This window comes from Haliotis asinina, chromosome 1 (assembly GCF_037392515.1).
Source record: "Haliotis asinina isolate JCU_RB_2024 chromosome 1, JCU_Hal_asi_v2, whole genome shotgun sequence".
NCBI lineage: Eukaryota > Metazoa > Mollusca > Gastropoda > Lepetellida > Haliotidae > Haliotis > Haliotis asinina.
The window spans coordinates 41,937,440-41,960,398 of record NC_090280.1 but is presented as its reverse complement, the minus strand read 5'-3'; the positions used below and the strand labels follow the sequence as shown (position 1 = coordinate 41,960,398).

At 40.5% G+C, this 22,959-nt stretch overlaps 1 protein-coding gene across 1 annotated transcript in view; it reads right to left on the bottom strand.

The window, feature by feature from the left end:
- Positions 1 to 45: 45 nt before the first annotated feature.
- The window catches only part of LOC137291671 (uncharacterized), a 41,263-nt gene continuing 18,349 nt past the window's right edge, over positions 46 to 22,959 (bottom strand). Inside the window, exons 5-10 of the mRNA XM_067823104.1 lie at positions 22,475 to 22,631; positions 16,571 to 16,745; positions 13,185 to 13,226; positions 11,801 to 11,848; positions 11,311 to 11,620; positions 46 to 7,137 (exon numbers count right to left, since the gene is read on the bottom strand). Of these exons, the coding sequence (XP_067679205.1) occupies positions 11,332 to 11,620; positions 11,801 to 11,848; positions 13,185 to 13,226; positions 16,571 to 16,745; positions 22,475 to 22,631 (711 nt within the window). The 3' untranslated portion in view covers positions 46 to 7,137; positions 11,311 to 11,331. The remainder of the gene's footprint in view (positions 7,138 to 11,310; positions 11,621 to 11,800; positions 11,849 to 13,184; positions 13,227 to 16,570; positions 16,746 to 22,474; positions 22,632 to 22,959) is intronic.

Below are 22,959 nucleotides of genomic sequence, written 5' to 3'. Positions count from 1 at the left end.
GTAGCCTCGTCTTGACTCACTTTCAAATATGATCAACTTGAAGAAGATATTTCCTTCCTTTTTAATAGAAGCGTAGCACTTACAAAAACCTTGTACAAACAGGCACATGCAAAATACAGTATGGCTCAAAGCATACATTCACAGGTACATGGTATACATACAATAAGAAAACTGGTACATTGTATGAACAATTAACACCATAATGGTATGACAACACATCAATATACTGGGTAGATGATGTCAATCATGACAAAAAGACCATCCATAGCTTGCAGTAATATTGTGAACAGGTCACCGAGTTTATTTACAGACACAACATGCACATAATGAAATAATCTGCTGGCCTGGACACCAGATGCCAGCAACATCTGAAAATTGAGGAAAATAAACCCAAATTCACTTTCAAACATAGGCTGTCTTCCCGTCGTCGCCGCATGTAGAACACGTCACAAAAGATACATGATATCATAGCACTGTTCATGATGTCATGTCACCATAACAAAGTGATATTCTTTTTCCTTGGGCATCATATGGAAAATATGAACCCTGTTATTTTGTCTTCGTATATAATAATTTATACTATCATCCTGCACAATCAAATGGGTAGTCATCAAGCTACATCCATGGACTGGAAGACCCAAAGTAGCGCATGACCTGACTGCTTCAATACAAGTCTCCTGAATAGCTGGTGATGAAAACCAGAAAATGTTAGAGGAAAGCATGACTTTTCCTGTGTTCCTTTACTTGTTCCTCTCTGCCTGATTCCAAAAAACAATCTAAACCTATTTTCTTAGGCTTTCATTTACATAATACCCCTTTCTAGGCACCACAGCTTATGTCAGTGAATACCAACAAAGAATGAATTTCAACAAGCCTGAAAGAAATACCATATTCCAGCTCTTTTTGAAAGAAGCAGTTTTTCTAAGTACAGTAAATTGGGAAAACATAAACATAAAACAGCAGTTCTGTGACTAGGACATGGTGTTCAGCTTCTGTGAGGACTAAACTGCCAAGAGTAGGGCTTCCATGGGTATTCAAGTCTATTTTCTAGGACTCTAGGAAAACTGACTCGTTGAAGCCCTAGTCATGGACAAAGTAGACAAGCAGTGACTGACTTTGGTATACACTTAACAGTACTAAGTGGAATGCTCTGTTACAAAACAAACTCCTAGCAAAATGAATTAATTCAGCACCATCTCTTAAACTTTTTGTGAGTAAAATATGATCTTTTGAAACACTGACATGTTCATGAATAAGGAAGCTAAGCATGTGGTTTGATCTTTTACAGTTTGGTCTGAGACTGATGCTCATGATGTTGATGTTCACTGGATTGTCTGGTCCAGATTCGAGTGCTCTCAAACTGCTGTCATGCAGATGGAAAGTCTCTAATGGCGGCATAAGACAAACAGATTTTAAAGTTTGCCTCAAGACTTTATGTGGGGAGTGCACTCTGAATATGAAGGAAACATTCCCTATTTGATGTAATTAAACACAATGTTATGACACGTGCATAATTAATACTGATATAATGACACACAAAAAACATTGTAAGAGGTACAGTGAAATTGGGAAAACATAAACATAAAACAGCAGTTCTGTGACTAGGACATGGTGTTCAGCTTCTGTGAGGACTAAACTGCCAAGAGTAGGGCTTCCATGGGTATTCAAGTCTATTTTCTAGGACTCTAGGAAAACTGACTCGTTGAAGCCCTAGTCATGGACAAAGTAGACAAGCAGATTTTAAAGTTTGCCTCAAGACTTTATGTGGGGAGTGCACTCTGAATATGAAGGAAACATTCCCTATTTGAGGTAATTAAACACAATGTTATGACACGTGCATAATTAATACTGATATAATGACACACAAAAAACATTGTAAGAGGTACAGTGAATTAAGAGAGTTTTTAATGGATGGCAACTTCTTTATTATGAAGAAGATCTCCTCATTCCTTCATTTATCAACAGTACTTAACTGATTAAGTGCTGGTTTCTACTCAGTGCAAATTACAAGTTAATTGCTGGTTTCCCTTTGTACTTGCCAATCACACATCTGCATCAATTACTGTGGGCTGTCATTGTTTAACCTGCATCTTTGTTGTCTTATTATGTTTGTTGTTCTTTCATGTATGCTCTCTGCCTTATACCATTCATTCCCCTGTTGAAAGAGTGTGTGTATAAACTGAAACGTGTTCACCATAACAAAGAAGTTGACATTGACAAAAACTCTCTTCCTGATGGGCATCACATCAAAATGCCATTTAAAGATCTGAATGTACACTATACACATGCAAAATCAAATCAAAGTGGGAACAGTATCATCATGATACTGAAAAAAAGCATAACATAATAAATAACAAACATAAAAACATGAGAGAACAAAAGAAGCACTGAAAAGTCATATATTGGGATAGGGTCAAAGGGTTTTGAAAAATTAACATCCACCACAGAAAAATATTGACAGTCTCTTAATACTTCTCATTATTTTTGATGACTTGGTCCATGTTCTTTCATATATTTTCAAAATTATAAAAGGCAAAACCACTTTCTGCGACGCCTGGCCAAATTCATTTCTTGTTTTACAGATTCCACTGGCCATTTTTTTTCTAGAATACAAAAATAGTAAATTAATAAAATGAATTTTCCCCATTAAAAAAAAAAATCAAATCCTAATGCTTTTATTAACCCAAAATGTAAAGTAACCCCCAAGAAATATTTTCTTCGTATTTCTTGCACCATACACACTTCATAAATGGCCCTAAGTAGAACAAATTATGTTTATTATTTAAAAGGAAATAGCGTTACTTTAGAGATTTAAATTTCCCTCCTGTCTTTTTGTCTTCTGAGGACAAAAAAATGCTAAACAAGAAATAAAATTTGACTGGACTTATGAAATTCAAACATGTCTATTTTTGTTCATGGCTCTCCAAAAGACTTTTGTTTAACGCCTTTCCCGTTTCCCTCTGACCACTACACTGTAACAGATGACATTTGACCTAAATACCGTACACAACAGAGGCCATTCTTCAGTTATCAAATGAAACCCATGTACTGTCCATTGAGCAATTATAACAGATGCAGAATATTTTCTGCAGAAACTGGAACATAACAAAACAGTTTCTGCATTAGCTGAACATCATACAACATGTTCTGTATTATTATCTGGACTATTCTATAGACACAAACTGCTTGATCAAATGTGTTATGATGCAAAAATCTTTCCATGAACATGGTTCCAAGATTCTGCAAAGATGCAACTTGGATTGCCTTGCTTGAACTTAGTTCATCTTGGATTCCTTGAATATACATCAATAAGATGAGCTTGTTCTCAAAACACTGCTGACAAACATTCCATGTAGGTTCAGATAGGGGTCTCCAAACGTGTTACCAACATGGATTGAAATCATTTTGCACTGAACTGTTATGGCTTGGATGGTTCATTAAAAAGATGTATTCATACACGATTTCTAAAAAATATACAGCAAAGAGTAAGATTACATCATAAACATTCAATATTCAAAAAATGTCAATATATGATAAAGAGATCATTATTCACGTGAATATGTATGCTATTGAGTAAAATTACACAACAGAGGCCATTCTTCAGTTATCAAATGAAACCCATGTACTGTCCATTGAGCAATTATAACAGATGCAGAATATTTTCTGCAGAAACTGGAACATAACAAAACAGTTTCTGCATTAGCTGAACATCATACAACATGTTCTGTATTATTATCTGGACTATTCTATAGACACAAACTGCTTGATCAAATGTGTTATGATGCAAAAATCTTTCCATGAACATGGACAACCTGCTTCCACTGCTTATTGGCCAAAACTGTCCACCTTCAACCTAAATGTTTCCAAAGCAACATTTACTCAGCACACATTGGCAGCTTTACCTTTATTTTGTGATACCCACCATGTTTCTATTGAATTCTTGTTGAAATATTTCATGGACCAGTTTCATGATTTACAGCCTTTTGTGTGTGAGTGATTGAAAGACATGATTGTATATGGAGAAGCATGTAAAATGATAAATCCTAACACTTATACACAAAAGTAACTGACATCCTCACACCCTTCATGCCATGTACAAAATTAACGACCCCCTCTTCCCCTACCATAACTTTTAAAATATTGTCATGTACAAAATTGCTGATTGATTGACCCTCCTGGTACATGTGTACAAAACTGATGACACCTGGAATAAAATGGCTGACCCCATTTTAACCAAGAATCACCCCACCTTTGCATAAATTATGTCCCTTAGAGAGAACAAACGTCTAGAGAAATTACATACAAACACAATTTTTCTACAATGCCTATGACATACATGTACTCGTGTCTCAAAAGCAGAAATCCATCCCAGCAGTGAGAGAATTATCAAACATTCCCTTCATCCATGAACATCTTATGAACAAATGTAGTAGATTGTCACGGAGCTGAACAGACTCATTGCATGCTTGAAGCTAACTACAACTGAGCATCATAAAGTAATCATTGAAATAAAACATCCATGATATTAAAGAACTGTTTCCTATTTTGAAAAGAAGAAACATTCTTGAAGAACAAACTGAAGACTGACTACAAAAGAATGAAAATTTAAAGTTTGTGCACATGTGCAATAAATGCTGAATAAAAACTCAGATAACATGATAGCTCATGTTTCCCAGTGCATTTCTGATGTGAAATCCTGGATGTCAATCAATAAGCTAATTAATTGAATGACAACAAAACTGATATCTTGCTGACCGGGTCAACAATGAATCGGGCCAAGGTTAAAGTGGACTCGATCAAGATTGTTAATTCCGTGTGACCTTTCAGTAAAACAGTAAAAAAATCCTGGGGTCATCATGGACTCAAACCTTTCTAATGGAGACCCATGTAATTACATGCTACTTCCACATGAGGAACACTGCCAAGATCCGTCACCTGTTGATGTGATGCGTTATGCCATTTGGTCAGATCCACTATCCTCTCACAGCTGGATTACTTAACAGTTTACTGGGTAATGTACATCAGGATCTGGTCACCAAATTACAACGCATTCAGAATGCAGCTGCACGTACCATCACCAGAAGTGGGAAGCGGTCACACATCACACCAGTCCTTGTCAAACTACACTGGCTGCCGATCAAAGCAGGGATTGAATATAAGATCCTGTGCATCACATACAGCTGCATAAATGGTTCAGCTCCATCCTACCTGTCCAACCTAGTGAAAGAGTTCCATCTCGCTGTCTCAGATCAGCCAACAACTCACTGCACAAAAACCCCAAAGACAATCTGAAAACCTTTGGACACAGTCACTTCTCGTTCACATCCACCTTTCTCTGGAATGATCTGCCAGTCTTTATTAAAAACACTGAAACACTGTCTACCTTCCAGTCAAAGCTGAAAACTTTCCTCTTCCAAAAATATCTTCCCTGATGTCTAAACTAGCTGTCTTATCAAAAGCACAGTGAGCAATCACTTGGTGTATGGACACTGTGCGCTATACAAGTCGACCTATTATATTATGATGAGCTATAGCCTTGGCAAGGAAAGCTGAAATACTGATGGGAAAATGTTGCCACTTAAAAAAACACTGCTCAGTTAATATTCATCGACAAGGCTGAAATAACAAAGTCCTTGAATTGTATATACCTCAAGGTTTTGTTTGCTGTAAAACACTCTCACAGTACACTTATCTGTAGCAAAATGTTTAGAGCTTCCCTCCATTTCATACTGATGTTTCACGTAGAAATGGGATGGGTCACCCTGATATTGAGGACAGGTGGGTATGTGATTATCTGAGTTATAGATTAAACAATGGAAAATGGTATTCTTTCATGATTAAAACATTGTATTGTCTTTGAAATTTTACACATATATAATCTACAGTCACCTGTATTGACTATAATACATGGTTAAAATATATGTACATATATAAAACCCTAAAAATTTCAGCCTCTGAGGTATATTGCCATTTCTTACAAATTTGATGTCAGGAATTAACATAACAGGTTTCTGGGTAGGGTAGGGTAAAATGGGGTGAGGTACACAGGTACAAAATTTGGGCCCATCCCAACCATGGTTTTATGGTTTGAAATAATGACTCTTCTAAAAAATCCCACATCCTACAAAAAAAAAACCCACGAAAATTTCAATGGACATGTTTGTGAAAAGTACCAAGCTGTCTGTCAAAACCAGCCAAAATATTCTTTTCAGGGAAAATGAATGTATATCAAGAAATAAAAACACAAATTTTTTTCCATACAAAAATTAACTCTCCCCAAAATCCTATAAAACATGATCGGTTTATAACATCCCCCGCACCCACCCCTCAAAAATCTTTACTGCATATGTTTTTTGAAAGGTAATTTGTTGCCAATAAAAACAAATGTTTGCATCTTTTTAAATGGGAAAACATACGTAAATCTCGATGTACTGACTAAAAGAAATATTCATCTTAACATGGCAGCATTGCCTGCCCACATCGTGTTTTAAACAAGCAGTCTCTCAGACTACACGAACACAATCGGTCAAGTTGATGGTGACAATGGATTTCATATGATAATGCTAACATGCTTACTTTAACATATTTTTAAATCATAAGATGTGCAGACAATAACATTATAAAAAAAACAACAACAAGCATATCCATGAAACAAACAGAGTGAGGCATATTGTTCAGTGAAATATACATTCAAAAGTTTTATCGTGTAATACTTTCTTTAGCCATGTCATGAATCAGGCAAATTTATTCGAATGAAACAGAGATATTTCACTAGTGAATGTGAAACAGTGAACACTTATATTCAACATTGTAGCTGTTTTCAGAAAACAGTTTCCATCCTCTCTTATGAGTAAAGCATTTTGCACAGTTACCAGATTGAATACATCAAGGGACATAACTCTGCATGGTACAAAAATGCATTGACAAAACATTTTGAACTGAAACAGATATTGGATAAATATTCCATTGAAACAGTGATGACTGACACTTGTGTCTGTTTGAGAACTGGGCAATTGTCTATGTCCAGCAAACAGTCAGAACCAGTTCACAAGTTGACGTCTGCTCTGGATGTGAACAGACATCCCAGTTGAGGATGTTCATCTTCTCACCACAATTCAGTCTCCTTGTTTCTCCTGCCTGCAATAAAACAAAAAACAGTTAATGACGACGCACAATACTTCATTTTATCACTGTGGAAGTTCAACAAACACATAGGTCAAAGTTGAAGTTGAAATCTCAACAGAAACAGTTTAACATTACCTTCAACCAGTCAAGCAGGAAACGTGGATCAAGCATGATAAATATGCAAGATAACATAAACAATTTCAGTATAAGGATTTTCACGGGAACTTTTAGTTCTAATAAAGGGACATAATTGGGAATCACATCAATGTCTTGCTTGACACTCATTTTTCATGAGCAAGAAGTGCTTAATTCACAGTATTCTAGTTGAAACATTTCATTCTTTGCCCTGTTCTACACAAGATGATTTATTATTCTCGATGTTTCCAAATAGCATAACTATCAACGTCAAAGTGAGTTTAGTTTTTATGCTGCCTTTATCAACATTCCAGCAATATCACACCTGGGGAATCTAGATCCTCTCTGGTATTTTGCCAGTTTCCATTAATTGTAAAAATATACCAAAGTTTAAATGTATATTTGTTTGTTAGTTAAACTTGATCTGTAATAAGAGAAACATTGAATATTTACAAAATACATCCATACCTTTATGCCATAGATTTAATAGGGCTTCTGTTTTAACATAAATCTTAGCAAAAGTTACACAGATATGCAGCTTATCCGTATCTCTGACACAAAATACAAAACAGGAAAATTTTAAAAAACCCACACTGCACATTTCTATTTCTTTGATTTACCATGAAGATCACATTTATCACATGGTATCCTGACATTATACAATACCTGCCAAAACCACTGTAAGTTAATTTCTAGAAGCCATTATTCTTTTTCATTGAGATCGTCCTTGGGGTACATATATGCATTTTCTGCTGCAGGAAAATGTCATGTGACAGTTGTAACAATGTTTTAATAAGATATTGTACAATAAACAAAAGTCTTTTTGTTCATTATACAGCCCCTCACCACGTGGCGTCACCCCTCTGCTGCGCATGCGCAGACAACCAGGTAAGCATCCAAGCCTGTATCATCATACCTTCTGCAGTTGTGTAGACATGCTGGAAAGCTAAGACAAGAACCTTGAACATATGCGTACTTTGGAGATGACTCCCTCTACTGTATGTATGGTTTATTCGTTTGTCTAGAGAGAAAAGAACGTTTATTTAACTAGGTGTTCCCATGTTTCTGTCTGTGACTAAAGTGTAAAAAAAATATAGCGCTAGCTTTCCCGTGGGTTACCCACAAGTTGCTTTCCCATGGCGGGAGGTAGGCGATCCCGCATGTGGAATATTGCGTTTTATACCAACTATTTCATGCTCCATGTATTCATGTAATTTTCAATGTTTTGTACGTGATATTTCGTATTCTTATGAATTGTAATGCTATTACAGTTATTTTTATAAATAACACAATACATACACAAGCTTGTGTTGCGGTGCTCACCATTCGCTTATGTCTAGCAAATGACTTTCTGGCGTTTACGGCGTGTACATCGTGTGGGACGAATATCCCGCCCCAGGATGGACATACTAAGTGTCTCTGCTGTTTGGAGAAGGCTGGCCACGACCCTGAGGTCTGCGAACTTTGCAAGAGTTTCTCCCTCCGGGCCAGAAAAAGGAGGGCGTCAGACTTCCTTTTTCCATAAGGAGATGCGCGAGGCGGGAGGGGAGCCGTCGGAGCTTCCCCCGTCCAAGTCAAAAAAGGCTAAGCACGCTAAGTCTAAATCTAAAAGTAAGCCTCAGTCGACTACTTCGCAGTCTGCCCCTGCTTCCTCTTCTCCCTCTGGTTTTGATATGAATTTTATATACCAGTTGTTTCAGCAGCACATGGACTCGGTGAAGTCCCTCGTCCATGAGTCTGTTGGAGGTCTCCGGCAGGAGTTTCTCACGCACTCTGGGTGGGGGACGGAGAGTCTGGAGGACGGATTGCCGGGCTCAGGTCGCTCCGCTAGCCTTTGCCTTCGGGTTTGCTCCCAGTCCCTCTCTCGGTCTTGGCACAGGGTCCGTTGTGGATTCCTGGGGTACCGACCCCTGCGTCACCCCTCCCCATGAGAGCGGAGGACTCAGTTCTGTCCGAGCTTCCTCCTGCGTCTCGGGACCGGGGTTCGGACAGTGTTAGCTCGGTGCCTGGAGCGGAGGGTACCTTGAGCTCTTCCTTTCCCCTTGTTGCCGTTCGCTTGTCCACCGGGTTGGGGTGTGGTTCCTCTTTCTGTGGGGATTCCGCCTCGGCTTTGGGCTCGGACGTCGAGGCGAAGGATGTTGGGGAAGTGGAGGAGCCCAAGGGAGCTTTCCGTATTTCCTCGGCCTTGCGAGAGGTGCGTCAGTGGATCGTACACGCTATTCCCCAGGCTGCAGTCCCGACTATCTGTCCGGACTGGACTGAGTTCCGCCTGCCGCCTGGTGCAGGATGTGATGGAACCTCTCCTGGCTGGTACCCGCCTCCGATGCCTGAGCTTGTGCGGCGTTACCAGTTGGGGGACGACTCTCTCTTTCTTGTGCTGGTGGTGGATGAGTGTGTGTTCACCTCGGTCGCCCTCGGGGGAGGCTTGGCTTCCTCAGGTGCAGCTCCAGCTGCCAGGCAGGAGCGTTTAGTTCCACCCTTTACCCAGTCGTGAGCCCCCTTGCGGCAGGCATACCGGACCTATGAGGAGGTCTATCGGAATGCCATGCAGCAAGTGAGGGTGGTGGTCCATGCGGCTTACCTCTCCTCATTATAGAGGTCAGCCCTGGAGACAGGGGAGAACTCTGGGGACGTTTCCCCAAGTGTAGTGCTCCTATGTCAGTTATCCGCGCGATTCCTTGCGATCGGCGGCGTCAACGGTGATGTGAGCAGTCATGGGGATGCCCAAGCTGTGGCTGTCGATGTCTCAGTACTCGGCGGCTATACAGCAGACCTTGCTGGCCCTTCAGTTTCAGCTGGGGGCGATGTTGTTTCCGGGGGTGCAGCAAGTCATTCGGGAGGCTGCAGCGGCTGCAACGTCTTTTAAAGACTCGAAAGCCTTGCTGGAGCAGCTGCGGGTTTCTCGCCCCCACGCTCCCGTAGCGAGTTCCTCTTCCGGGGCGCAACCTACGCCCGAGTCTGCTGGCTGGCTTCGGCCGCTGGGCAGGAGTAGGAAGAGGAGCCGGGCCGCCAAGGACAAGGGGAAAGAGCGGACCTCTTCGTCTGGATCTCAGCAGCCTTTTCGCGTGTGGGGGGGTCTGCCCCGACCCCCCGCTAACTCCGCCGGCAGTCCCTGTCACACCCTGTGCTGCATATCCCAGTGGGGGGCCACCTCTCTCTCTTCCTACCGGAGTGGGAGAAGGCAACATGAAATTCTTGGGTGCTGTCCACCGTTCATGTCGGCCATCTACCGCTGTGGAAGCTAGGCCTGCCAGACTTTGTCGGCGAAAGGCGCACACCTGTAGAGGTTTCCAATTCTTTGAAGAGAATTGTCCTTGGGGTAGGGCCACCCATCTCCCCGCAATTCTGTTCCCTGATAAATATATCAGCAGAAGGAATGATGATACGGGCTTGGATGCTTACCTGGTTGCCTGCGCATGTGCGGCAGAAGGGTGACTCCACGTGGTGAGGAGTCGTATAATGAACAAAAAAGTTTATTGTACAATATCTTATTAAAACATTGTTACGTGACATTTTCCAGCAGCAGAAAATGCATATATGTACCCCAAGGACGATTCTCTTCAAAGAATTGGAAACCTCTACAGGTTTGTCTAAGTTGTTGTAACTTGGAATAAAAAAATCAAAACCATATTCAAGGTGATAACATCTTCACAAGCAAAATTATTTATCCTCATATGGCTTCCTCATAGTAAACCGTTCTTCCATATTTCTACATAAATGAATGTGAGTGGATGAGTGAGTTTAGTTTTACACTGCACTCAGCAATATTCCAGCTATATGGAGGTGGTCTGTAAATAATTGAGTCTGGACCAGACAATCCAGTGATCAACACCATGTGCATCGATCTGCGCAATTAGTGAGTGAGTTTAGTTTTACCTGGTCCCGTTAGTCGCCTTTTATGACAGGTATGGTTTGCTTAAGGCCTATTCTACTCTGGACCTTCACATACATGTACATATGCAAGTTATTTATCCTAAGGCAGATTTCTAAAGACAAAACCCAGTTTCAAGAAACAATGGTAAATGGGTGTTTACCAGCAACATAACTTACCTTGTCTAAGAGCAGAAGAATCTATGTTGCTTGTTTGTTTTCAGATTCAACAACAAGGACAGCAGGCCCTTTGTCTTGAGATTTGTTGCCCGTACCATCTACACCTTTGTCTTCAGACTTCTTGCCCATACCATTCACACCTTTGTCTGCAGGTTTGTCGCCGGCACCATCCATATCTTTGTCTTCAGATTTGTCCCCAGTGGTGTCAGCATCTTTGTCTTCAGATTTGGGCTCAGTTGCAGCTTCATCTTTGTCTTCAGGTTCAAGTTCCTTTGTCTTCTCTGTTTCATTCTCACCAGTCATCTGGGAACTGTGAAATGGTTATGTCAGCTGTAACACATCATTTCTCATACAAATCTTCACAGTTAACTCCTACTGCACGAACCTTATTGAAATGTTGCAATATATAACCTACAGCACATTTACTTTATACAAAAGTCTCTGTGATGTCTCCAACACCACCCAAGCACTTGCATTAATAGACACTCACTTGACATGACTCGTCTTCTTATCCAGCAGGGGGTTCGTCTCAGGTGGACTGAAAGAAAACATACAAGGGGTTGTCAGGAAAATTCATGTCAAGGCCAACTGCTGCATCTACAGGACACATACACACTGTGTCTCAATACCTGCAGCCAGTCTCACCTACAGCAACACACTGTGTCTCAATACATGCAGCATGTCTCACCTACAGCAACACACTGTGTCTCAATACTTGTAGCATATCTCACCTGCAGCAACACACTATGTCTCAATACCTGTGGCATGTCTCACCTACAGCAACACACTGTGTCTCAATACATGCAACATGTCTCACCTACAGCAACACACTGTGTCTCAATACATGCAGCATGTCTCACCTGCAGCAACACACTATGTCTCAATACCTGTGGCATGTCTCACCTACAGCAACACACTGTGTCTCAATACATGCAACATGTCTCACCTACAGCAACACACTGTGTCTCAATACATGCAGCATATCTCACCTGCAGCAACACACTATGTCTCAATACCTGTGGCATGTCTCACCTGCAGCAACACACTATGTCTCAATACCTGCAACATATCTCACCTACAGCAACACACTGTGTCTCAATACATGCAACATGTCTCACCTGCAGCAATGCACTGTGTCTCAATACTTGTAGCATATCTCGCCTACAGGACAGTGTCTCAATACCTGTGGCATGTCTCACCTACAGCAACACACTATGTCTCAATACCTGTGGCATGTCTCACCTGCAGCAGGACAGTGTCTTAATACCTGCAACATGTTTCACCTACAGCAACACACTATGTCTCAATACCTGCAACATGTTTCACCTACAGCAACACACTGTGTCTCAATACCTGCAACATGTTTCACCTACAGCAGCACAGTGTCTTAATATTTGTGGCAAGCTTCACCTACAGCAACACACTATGTCTTAATACCTGCAACATGTTTCACCTACAGCAACACACTATGTCTCAATACCTGCAACATGTTTCACCTACAGCAACACACTATGTCTCAATACCTGCAACATGTTTCACCTACAGCAACACACTGTCTCAATACCTGCAACATGTCTCACCTACAGCAGGACAGTGTCTTAATACCTGCAGCATGTCTCACCTACGGCAGCACTGTGTCTCAATATTTGTAGCAAGCTTCTCCTACAGCAACACACTGTGTCTCAATACCTGCAGCATGTCTCACCTACAGCAAGGCGCTATGTCTCAATACCTGCAATATATCTCACCTACAGCAGGACAGTGTCTCAAAACTTGTTGCAAGCCTCACCTACAACAGCACGTATGTGTCTCAATACCAGCAGCATGTCTCACCTACAGGAGCAGAGTGTCTCAAAACTTGTAGCATGTCTCACCTATCGGTTTCTGCTGTAGTCCCTTCAGTCTTCTTCTCTGAGCTGGTGATGGAAGGAGTAACCATTAATAGGATAAAGTGATTAGACTTCACTCCAACCCTCAAAATATAATTGCAGTGGAAAAATTCTTATATTATTTCTATAGCCAATGGATCTGTAAAACGAGAAATAAAATCGGTCTGATGTAAACTGACTTTCTATTAGAGTTGTGACGATACGCCCATGCCACGATACGATACGTATCATGATACTGGTAGTCCGATACATATGATGCGATACATATCACGATATTTTGTCCTTGAAATACAGAAAAATAAAAGTACTGGAAATAATGTGCTGTTATGTAATCATTTCAGGGAAGGTATTCTTCTCCCAAGAAAAATTAAACACGTCATCATGAAACACATTTTATTAAAAATGTTTGGCATGTGTCAGTAAAGCAGTGTTTTTTAAAAAGAAATGGAACAGCAGGGATCAACATTGGCACAACTGGCTTTTTCGCACAGATAACAAAATAAATTTGTGCAAATTATCTCAGACGGAGCATGTCCATGGCAATATTTTCCACGAAAATCTAAATAGAAGGGGAGACGGTGTTTTCGTAGACTGCTAAGTATGTAAGTATCGTGTTGAATCGATACACGACAATCATATCGATGCATTGTATTGTGCAGCTCTTGAATCGCGATAACTTGCGTATCGATTAATCGTCACAACTCTACTTTCTATTCTCAATTTCACAGGGGCTGTTTGAAGCCAATCAGGTTTCGTTTGTGCTATATTTCTCTGACACAATATGACAATTCAGGGAAGGGCCAGCTAACTCCATACTTCCTTTTCAACCAATCTGTGTCAAATACTTTAAATTCTCGGTAGAAGTGTGCGAGGCAGAAAAAATAACATATCTGAAGAGTGATCTCAATTACGAAAATATACATGTAGTCTTTCAGAGGAGAAGGGATGTGCAGTAATGTAGTAGAGTTTAATCACACTGACAATTAATTGTGAGCACTGTGCATGAGAAGTGAGTGAATGAGTGAGTGAGTGAGTGAGTATGCCATTCTCAGCAATATTCCAGCTGTCTGAAATAATCGAGTCTGGACCAGACAATCCAGTGATCAACAACATGAGCATTGATCTGCACAATTGGAAACTGATAACATGTGTCAACAAAGTCAGTGAGCCTGACCACCTGATCCCACTAGTTGCTTCTTATGACAAGCATAGTCGCCTTCTACGGCAAGCATGGGTTGCTGAAGTCCTAGTCTACCCAAGGACCTTCACGGATGGTGAATGAAGAGAAATTTATACTTTCAAGGTAGTTCATTTGTGAAAATGTAGAACTAAATGCTGTAGAAGAAGAAGGACAACATCTGATTTGCTCAAGAACAGCAATCTATAACCAATCAAGACAGGCACAGGCAAACATGTGGCTGACAGCATGAGCATGTAGAATGATGAGATGCCATCAGCTGGTCTAATCATCTCATTCACATTGGTGAGAACTTATGAGAACCATAAGGGGTCATGTTCCATAAGTGCTCTTAGCACTAAGGCAATGAATCTATGTCACTTAAAGCAATATACAATCTTAGCACTAAGATGATTTAATGTTTATGACTGAGTAAGTTAGTCATGATTAAACAAGCCAGTGGTGGTCATTGAATCAATAATGGAGTCAGGGTCAGGCAAGCCTGTGATGTCCATAGTGTAAATAATCATGTCAGGACCAGACAAGCCAGTGATGTTTGAGTGCATATAATCAAGTCAGGACCAGACAAGCCTGTGATGTCCATTGTGTAAATAAATAATCATGTCAGGACCAGACAAGCTAGTGATGATGGAGAGTAACTAATCAAGTCAGGTCCAGACAAGCCTATGCTGTCCATAGTGTAAATAATCAAGTCAGGGTCAGGCAAGCCTGTGATGTCCATAGTGTAAATAGTCAAGTCAGGGTCAGGCAAGCCTGTGATGTCCATTGTGTAAATAATCAAGTCAGGGTCAGGCAAGCCTGTGATGTCCATAGTGTAAATAGTCAAGTCAGGGTCAGGCAAGCCTGTGATGTCCATAGTGTAAATAATCAAGTCAGGGTCAGGCAAGCCTGTGATGTCCATAGTGTAAATAGTCAAGTCAGGGTCAGGCAAGCCTGTGATGTCCATAGTGTAAATAATCAAGTCAGGGTCAGGCAAGCCTGTGATGTCCATTGTGTAAATAGTCAAGTCAGGGTCAGGCAAGCCTGTGATGTCCATAGTGTAAATAATCAAGTCAGGGTCAGGCAAGCCTGTGATGTCCATTGTGTAAATAATCAAGTCAGGGTCAGGCAAGCCTGTGATGTCCATAGTGTAAATAATCAAGTCAGGGTCAGGCAAGCCTGTGATGTCCATAGTGTAAATAATCAAGTCAGGGTCAGGCAAGCCTGTGATGTCCATAGTGTAAATAATCAAGTCAGGGTCAGGCAAGCCTGTGATGTCCATAGTGTAAATAATCAAGTCAGGGTCAGGCAAGCCTGTGATGTCCATTGTGTAAATAATCAAGTCAGGGTCAGGCAAGCCTGTGATGTCCATAGTGTAAATAATCAAGTCAGGGTCAGGCAAGCCTGTGATGTCCATTGTGTAAATAATCAAGTCAGGGTCAGGCAAGCCTGTGATGTCCATAGTGTAAATAATCAAGTCAGGGTCAGGCAAGCCTGTGATGTCCATAGTGTAAATAATCAAGTCAGGGTCAGGCAAGCCTGTGATGTCCATAGTGTAAATAATCAAGTCAGGGTCAGGCAAGCCTGTGATGTCCATTGTGTAAATAATCAAGTCAGGGTCAGGCAAGCCTGTGATGTCCATAGTGTAAATAATCAAGTCAGGGTCAGGCAAGCCTGTGATGTCCATAGTGTAAATAATCAAGTCAAGGTCAGGCAAGCCTGTGATGTCCATAGTGTAAATAGTCACGTCAGGACCAGACAAGCTAGTGATGTCGGTATGTAAATAGTCACGTCAGGACCAGACATGCCAGTGATGTTGGTGTGTAAATAGTCAAGTCAGGACCAGACAAGCCAGTGATGTCCATAGTGTAAATTATCAGGTCAGGACCAGACAAACCAGTGATGTTGATGTGTAAATAGTCAAGTCAGGACCAGACAACCTAGTGATGTTCTTTATGAGCATCAGTCCTTACATGTGGTGAGATGTGCTCAACCAACAAATTGATTCATCCAGTCACCGTTAATAAATGACAAAAAAACAATTGTGGAATAGATTCCTTCCACAGATTAAAGCTGCATTGTTTTAGTTAGTCTGACATACACTTATGGCCACTATTACTGATCGTAGCATGGGAATTAGTTTGGGGTACAGATTCATGCGGTACGTTTGCTGGGAGACTGATGTGATACATACCAAGCAGTCGAAACATCAGCATTCTTGGACCTCAGACGGGCCAATACGCAGTGAGAGGGACCTCTACCCTTTGGCCTACACACGAAGCAATCAACCAAAAGGCCGATGATGATGATCACTATCAGAATGACAATGACAACAATGGCCCATGTAGGAACCGGGGGGTCATCTGAACCTGTAATAAATGAAATGTATATTATGTTGGTGTGTGCATAAATAGGTGGGTAACTGAGTGTGTAAGTGAAAAGAGAAGTAAACATGTGAAAGCACATGAAGACATGCATCCTTAAAATTAACTGTTGTCAACTAATGTTTGCCATCACATGTCCAGACTGAAAGTATAACCTGACATTCATCATATTCAATGTCAGTAAAAGCAGGATTCCATTTGAGTGGTCTTATCTATTTCTGGTCTCTCGTATATACCTGTAAATCGCCAGTAAAATTTGTGAACCGGTAAAGTCAAAGCCAACAAGACATGATATCCGGTGAATAATCATGTACATATAAGAAACAAGACAAAATTGTGTCTAGGGACACGGATGCCCCCGCTGTTGTAGGTAACGTTCCCCTACATTGAGTGTGCTCTGGTGATTAACTTCTACCAAACAAGTTCAGTATACATCCATGCAACTATGAGATACACACCTCTTGAGTCCCAATGACATGCATGAATAAGCTAAATCAATTCTGTTGGGCAGTTTTTGTAAAGAAATTCCACAAAATTTATCTGAATTCAAATGTCTCTAAACATAGATTTTTTTTATAAAATACCAAAACAAAATATGAGATGCACACCTTTAGAGTCTCTATAAAAGACATCTAAGCTAAGTGAGTTTTGTGCAGAGGTTTTTGAGAAGAAGTGGATTAAGTACATCTCCTGTTGTATGGGAGGAACAGGATGAATAGCACCAAATTCGGCTAAGTTCAAACATCTGTAGAAGTGACAAAATTGAGAAACTGGATGAACAAGGTATGAGAGTCTCAATGAAACACATGTAGAAGCTCAATAAATTCCGTTGAGCTGCTTTTCCCTATAACACATTCTGAGAGAAATTTATGTAAGTTAAAATGGCATTAAAATTGGAAAAATAAATACAATACAAAATCAAAATATGAGATGCACACCTTTAGAGTCCCTATAAAGCACATGTGTAATCTAATGAATTCCATAAAGTAGTTTTTGAGGAGAAGTGGATAATGTACATCCCCTAGTATTCTAAGACTTAATCCCCTAATACACTATCATCACAGACAAATTTTGCAAAATGTACCTAAGTTCAAATGTGTCTAAACTTACAAAAAAAAAATATAAAAAAAAAACCCAATAAAATACCAAAACAAAACATCAGAGTCCCAGGAAAGCCAATGTATAAGTTTGCTGAATTCTTTAAAGTAGTTTTTGAGGAGAAGTGGATAGAGTACATGCCCTGTTTCGTACGAAAATGTGTTCTTTTCTACAGACTGACCTTGTTCGCTAATCAGTGGTCTCTTACATTCTTGTTTCATGACCCAATTACCAAATTGATTACCCTAGGAAACACAACTGGCATATGCTTAAAGGTCACATGCAACCAAAAAATCAAACATAATTAAAACACATATATCACTTATTCATGACATATAATATACACTGCTCCTTTTAAAAACACAGATACACACAATTATAAGCGTACAATCGCGATTCAAAAGTGCAATATTTTGTACTTGGGCTTACTTCCCCCGAAACGAAGCCCTCGGGAGACCGAACCCAGCCATAGCGGGTGGATATGCACTCAAGTGAAACGACGGCTTCCGATTGGCTGTTTCATTTGCTGATATGCTAGGTTTCATTGTGTGTACAGAAAGATGATCTGTTTGATGGGCATTTTAGAAGTATAGCCAGTCACCAGAAAGTAAAATTCTTTATGGATAACAACTTCTTTTAGTGTATTTGATCCGTCGTTTCAGTATGGATTCATATACAATTGTCAAACAAAATTATATACACTAAAAGAAGTTGTTATCCATGAAGAATGTATATAGAGATGTTGGGTTTGGAAAATACATATTCTCTGAATTTGCGCTCCATCCAATAAAAAAATCATGTCAGTAGAGATAGTAAACTACTGCGCGGCTGGAATCTGTCATTCGTCCAAGTACAAGGCAGGACTTGAAACTGACAAGAGTTTGCACCAGTTTCCGTCAGATCCAGTCATCCGAAAAAAATGGATGTAGTTTGTTTGCAACCCACAGACATAAAAACATGTCATGTGTATCATACGTGCCTAATTACATAATGTGGCAGACACGGGACTCGGGTGCACGAGTCATAAATCAGCTTATTTTCTTTATGTCGTACAGTCTGATAGGTGTTAAGTTCAAATCGCACGTGGTCAATGACTGAAGCTGTGTATTGCATGTTGTCTTTAGCAGACAGGCAGGCAGACATATAGGTGTGAATAAACCAGACACTGAACTTTCTCTGTGACAGAGACTGCTCACCACAATCAACATGTTTTTTTTACGTAACGAGCAGATTATTTACTTGTTTGTGTACACAACCAAGATTAGACTACTGCTCACGACCTCAGTATGCATACTGTTTCAAGCTCCGCGAATCTATTCACTGCGCATGCGTTATGGACGCAGCGCAGCACAGCTGTTGAAACCAGTTTTCCCCCCAGCGCTAGGGGGAATTTAGTGAAACGTTTGAACTCCGATTTCGCGGGCTTTTTTTTCATCGCGTTTTTTTCAACCTTTTAGATTGAATTGGCATTTTTTATTATTCGTTTCGGTAATTGCATACCAAAAGGTACCAGAATCTGCAAAGTTGTGTTTTACGTTGCATGTGACCTTTAAGCCAGAAAACATTCTTAGCTGCTGGCCAACCCTAACCATTATGGGGCTTGGTGATTTGTCGCTGGTGTGTTTTTGTGTACAACCACCTGTTTCACAGTTATTTAAGGTTTAGTCAATGTATCACCATGCCACCATGATACAAGGAACTATCACTTTATGTACGAGTTACTGGGATTTGTAGTGGCCCAGCTCTTTACAAGCGTTACCACTGTTTCATGATATGGAGAACCTAGTATTCAAGGAAAGGCCAATGTACTCCCAAACAACATATAATGGGAGATAACTCCTTCAAACTGAAACACTGTACACTGTGCAAGATTGAAGGAAGTGACTCCTGTCCCTACAAAGTCACATGACTCGACACATGTTTACACTCATTTGATGGAGATAGATCATTTAAACTCCCTTGCAGTCTGCACCCATTTTGAGTAATCAAGATACTAGATTAAGCTGGAATGCAACGATTTGTTTGTTTGTCATTCTTTAATGTTGGCCTAAGCAAACATTCCAGCAGTTTATAAACAATCAAGTGATCAACAGCATGAGCACCTATCTATGCATTAGAGGTACTATGATGTGTCATGTCAGTGGGCCTGATCGCCAAATCCCCTTAGTCACCTCTTATGACAAGTATCGGTTAAGGAAGATCAATTCACACCTGAATCTATACAGATTTTTCTCCCTTATACTCTCATTCTGGAACTTGGGCCGAACCTCATACATCTGTGAGTTGGTAAGGACAAGATTTCACTTAAATTTTAGTCGGCTCTGTGTACACGACGAAGAGCTGTTGCAGAGATGCGAATCCCAAATTGGTCCAGTTAGGAAACTGAGCTCCCTAAGATAGAAAAACTTAAGAATTTTCAAACAAATTAGGGATCCCAATATATTGTTGCACTCGTGAACGTCTTGATGTCATTACACACAGTGATTCTTACACAACTGAAACCAGTTTGCAGTACTTGTGAATTTTAAGTGAATATAATAAATGGCGCATGGAACTTATAAGGCAGTCTACTAAACTTCTGGATTACTTTCTAGTGTAAACAATAAGAAACATTCTGTAAATATAGTGCTACAGTTATTTAATTACTGTCACTAAAAGTCAAAAATGACCCTAGCCCTCCCAAAAGTATGACTATCTATATCTTTGTACATTTTGAAATAAATCGGACTGAATTTGGCTTTGTTGGAATGGCGGAATCAACATGCATTTTTCAGGATGATTCTGCTAAATTTGGGAAGGTTGGTATTTCTGCTGTTTTGTATCAAAAAGGAAAGATTCCTCCAAGCTCCTGTAAGCTGCAACTCTGTGGACAAATGATAGATGACGACAAAACCTGGGTTGTGCTGATGGCTATCCCCACCTACAGCTCTGACACCTCACTTCATCAATAGATCAACACTGCGTGAATACCTCAGCTGCCAATATACCTGTATATCAATATTCATCCACACATCAACACTGCGTGAATATCTCAGCTGCCAGTATACCTGTATATCAATATTCATCCACACATCAACACCGCGTGAATATCTCAGCTGCCAGTATACCTGTATATCAATATTCATCCACACATCAACACCTGAGTGAATACATCAGCCACCAATATACTTGTACAGTCGTGCCCCGTTTATCCGAACCTCAGATATCCGGAAAACTCGCCTTTCGAACGAAAATTCCTTAAAACGAATTCCCAACGTTTAAAAATCACTCACCTATCCGGAAATCCAGTTTCCATAACTGTACGGTCATTTTGACATACAAAACACTAAATTTTGTGCATTTTTTGTCTTGTATATCCGGACGGCTGAGCACCCGTATGTTTACACACGCGATTACCGAGGGCATTGCATGTCGTATCATGAAAGAAGTTGGCAGTCTTTGAAGCGTGAGAAGGTGACACTGAGTTAATTTTGAAGCGTGTCAATTTGTGGGTCACTATAATTAATTAATCCGGATGATCAAGCAAGCCTGGACAGCTGTGAGCGAAAAGACAATTGCTAACTGCTTTCGCCATGTGGATATTATCCAATCAAATGTGGACCCACAAGAAGACATGGCCTTGTTGGAACTTCAAGATGCACTACGAACCTATGCACAGGTTGCAACTGTGACTGTTACTGCCGATGATCTTGCCAATGTCAACAGTGACGAAATGACCGGCGAAAGTCCTCTTGCTTTTCTACACAGCCAGTGCAAAAAGCTATGACTAATTTCTTCCAGTGAGCATAACTGCATGAGTAGGTAATAGACATTTTATGTATGCACTGATATTTGTTTTGTGTTGTCAATAAAGATTATGTCTGCCACCTACTATGTTCGTTTCTTTGTACGTTTCTTTGTACATATGGCCCGTGGTTTAGATATCAGAAAATTCGGTTATCCAGACAATTTCAATAAAAACACAAGTGTTCGGATAAACGGGGCACGACTGTATTTCAATATTTATCCACACATCAACACCTGTATTTCAATATTCATCCACACATCAACACGTGAGTGAATACTTCAGCTGCCAATATACCTGTATTTCAATACAGTGAAACACAACAGTGCCAAATATTCACGAGTCAAAAATACAGTTGCCTTGAGGTTACAGCTTGGTTCATAGATATTCTCGCTTTTGTCTCTCAGTTGGGTGAACATTTGTATGAAAATTTGAGTGAATGTTTGCATGAACCTTAGGGTGAATATTTGGATGAACATCTGGGAGGATGTCTGGGTGAACATTTGTGTGAAAATTTGGATGAATGTTTCCATGAACATATGGGGAATGTTTGTGCGAACAACGCCATAAAGGTTTGGGAGTGGGACAACTCAAAGTATTTACGCACATCAATCTACTTTGATATGACAATGTTTGACCATATGACCGCTTGTGAGTTTAGTTTTACACCCTGTTCAGGAACATTCCAGCAGTATCACAACGGAGACACTAGGAATGGACTTCACACATTCTGCCCATTGAACCCAGGTCTTAAACGAGATGAGCAATGCTTTAATCATTATGCTACTCCACTGCCTGGACATAGCCTGAATGCCTACACTTGGCAACTTACATATTTGAGTCGTGTTCTTCTCGGTGGGTGTGTAACACTGGGCAGCTGGTCCAGTGACACTGCATTCCAGTTCCCCACCTTTAGGGACATAAGCAAGTTCTACCTCATCATCTTGTTTATACTGGTCATATGTGAAACTGTAGCTCTTGCCAGCCACCTGAAAAAGGACATACAACAGGTGACATGATGGTCAGAGTGGTCCGGCTCAGAGAATTTATTATCCTTCACTGACTGAGTGAGTGAAGTTGGTTTTACGGCACTTTTAACAACATTCCATCTACATGCCAGTTGGGGAACACAAGAAATGGGCTTCACACATTGTACCCATGTGGAGAATAGAACCCTGATCTTCGGCGTGACAAGCAAACACTTTAACCACTTGGCTACCTCACTAACCCCATGGAGAATTATCTACATGTTAACAAAGAAAAGGTTACTTGGTCTTATAGCTTATATTGCCTGTGTGGTATTAACAACAAACAATC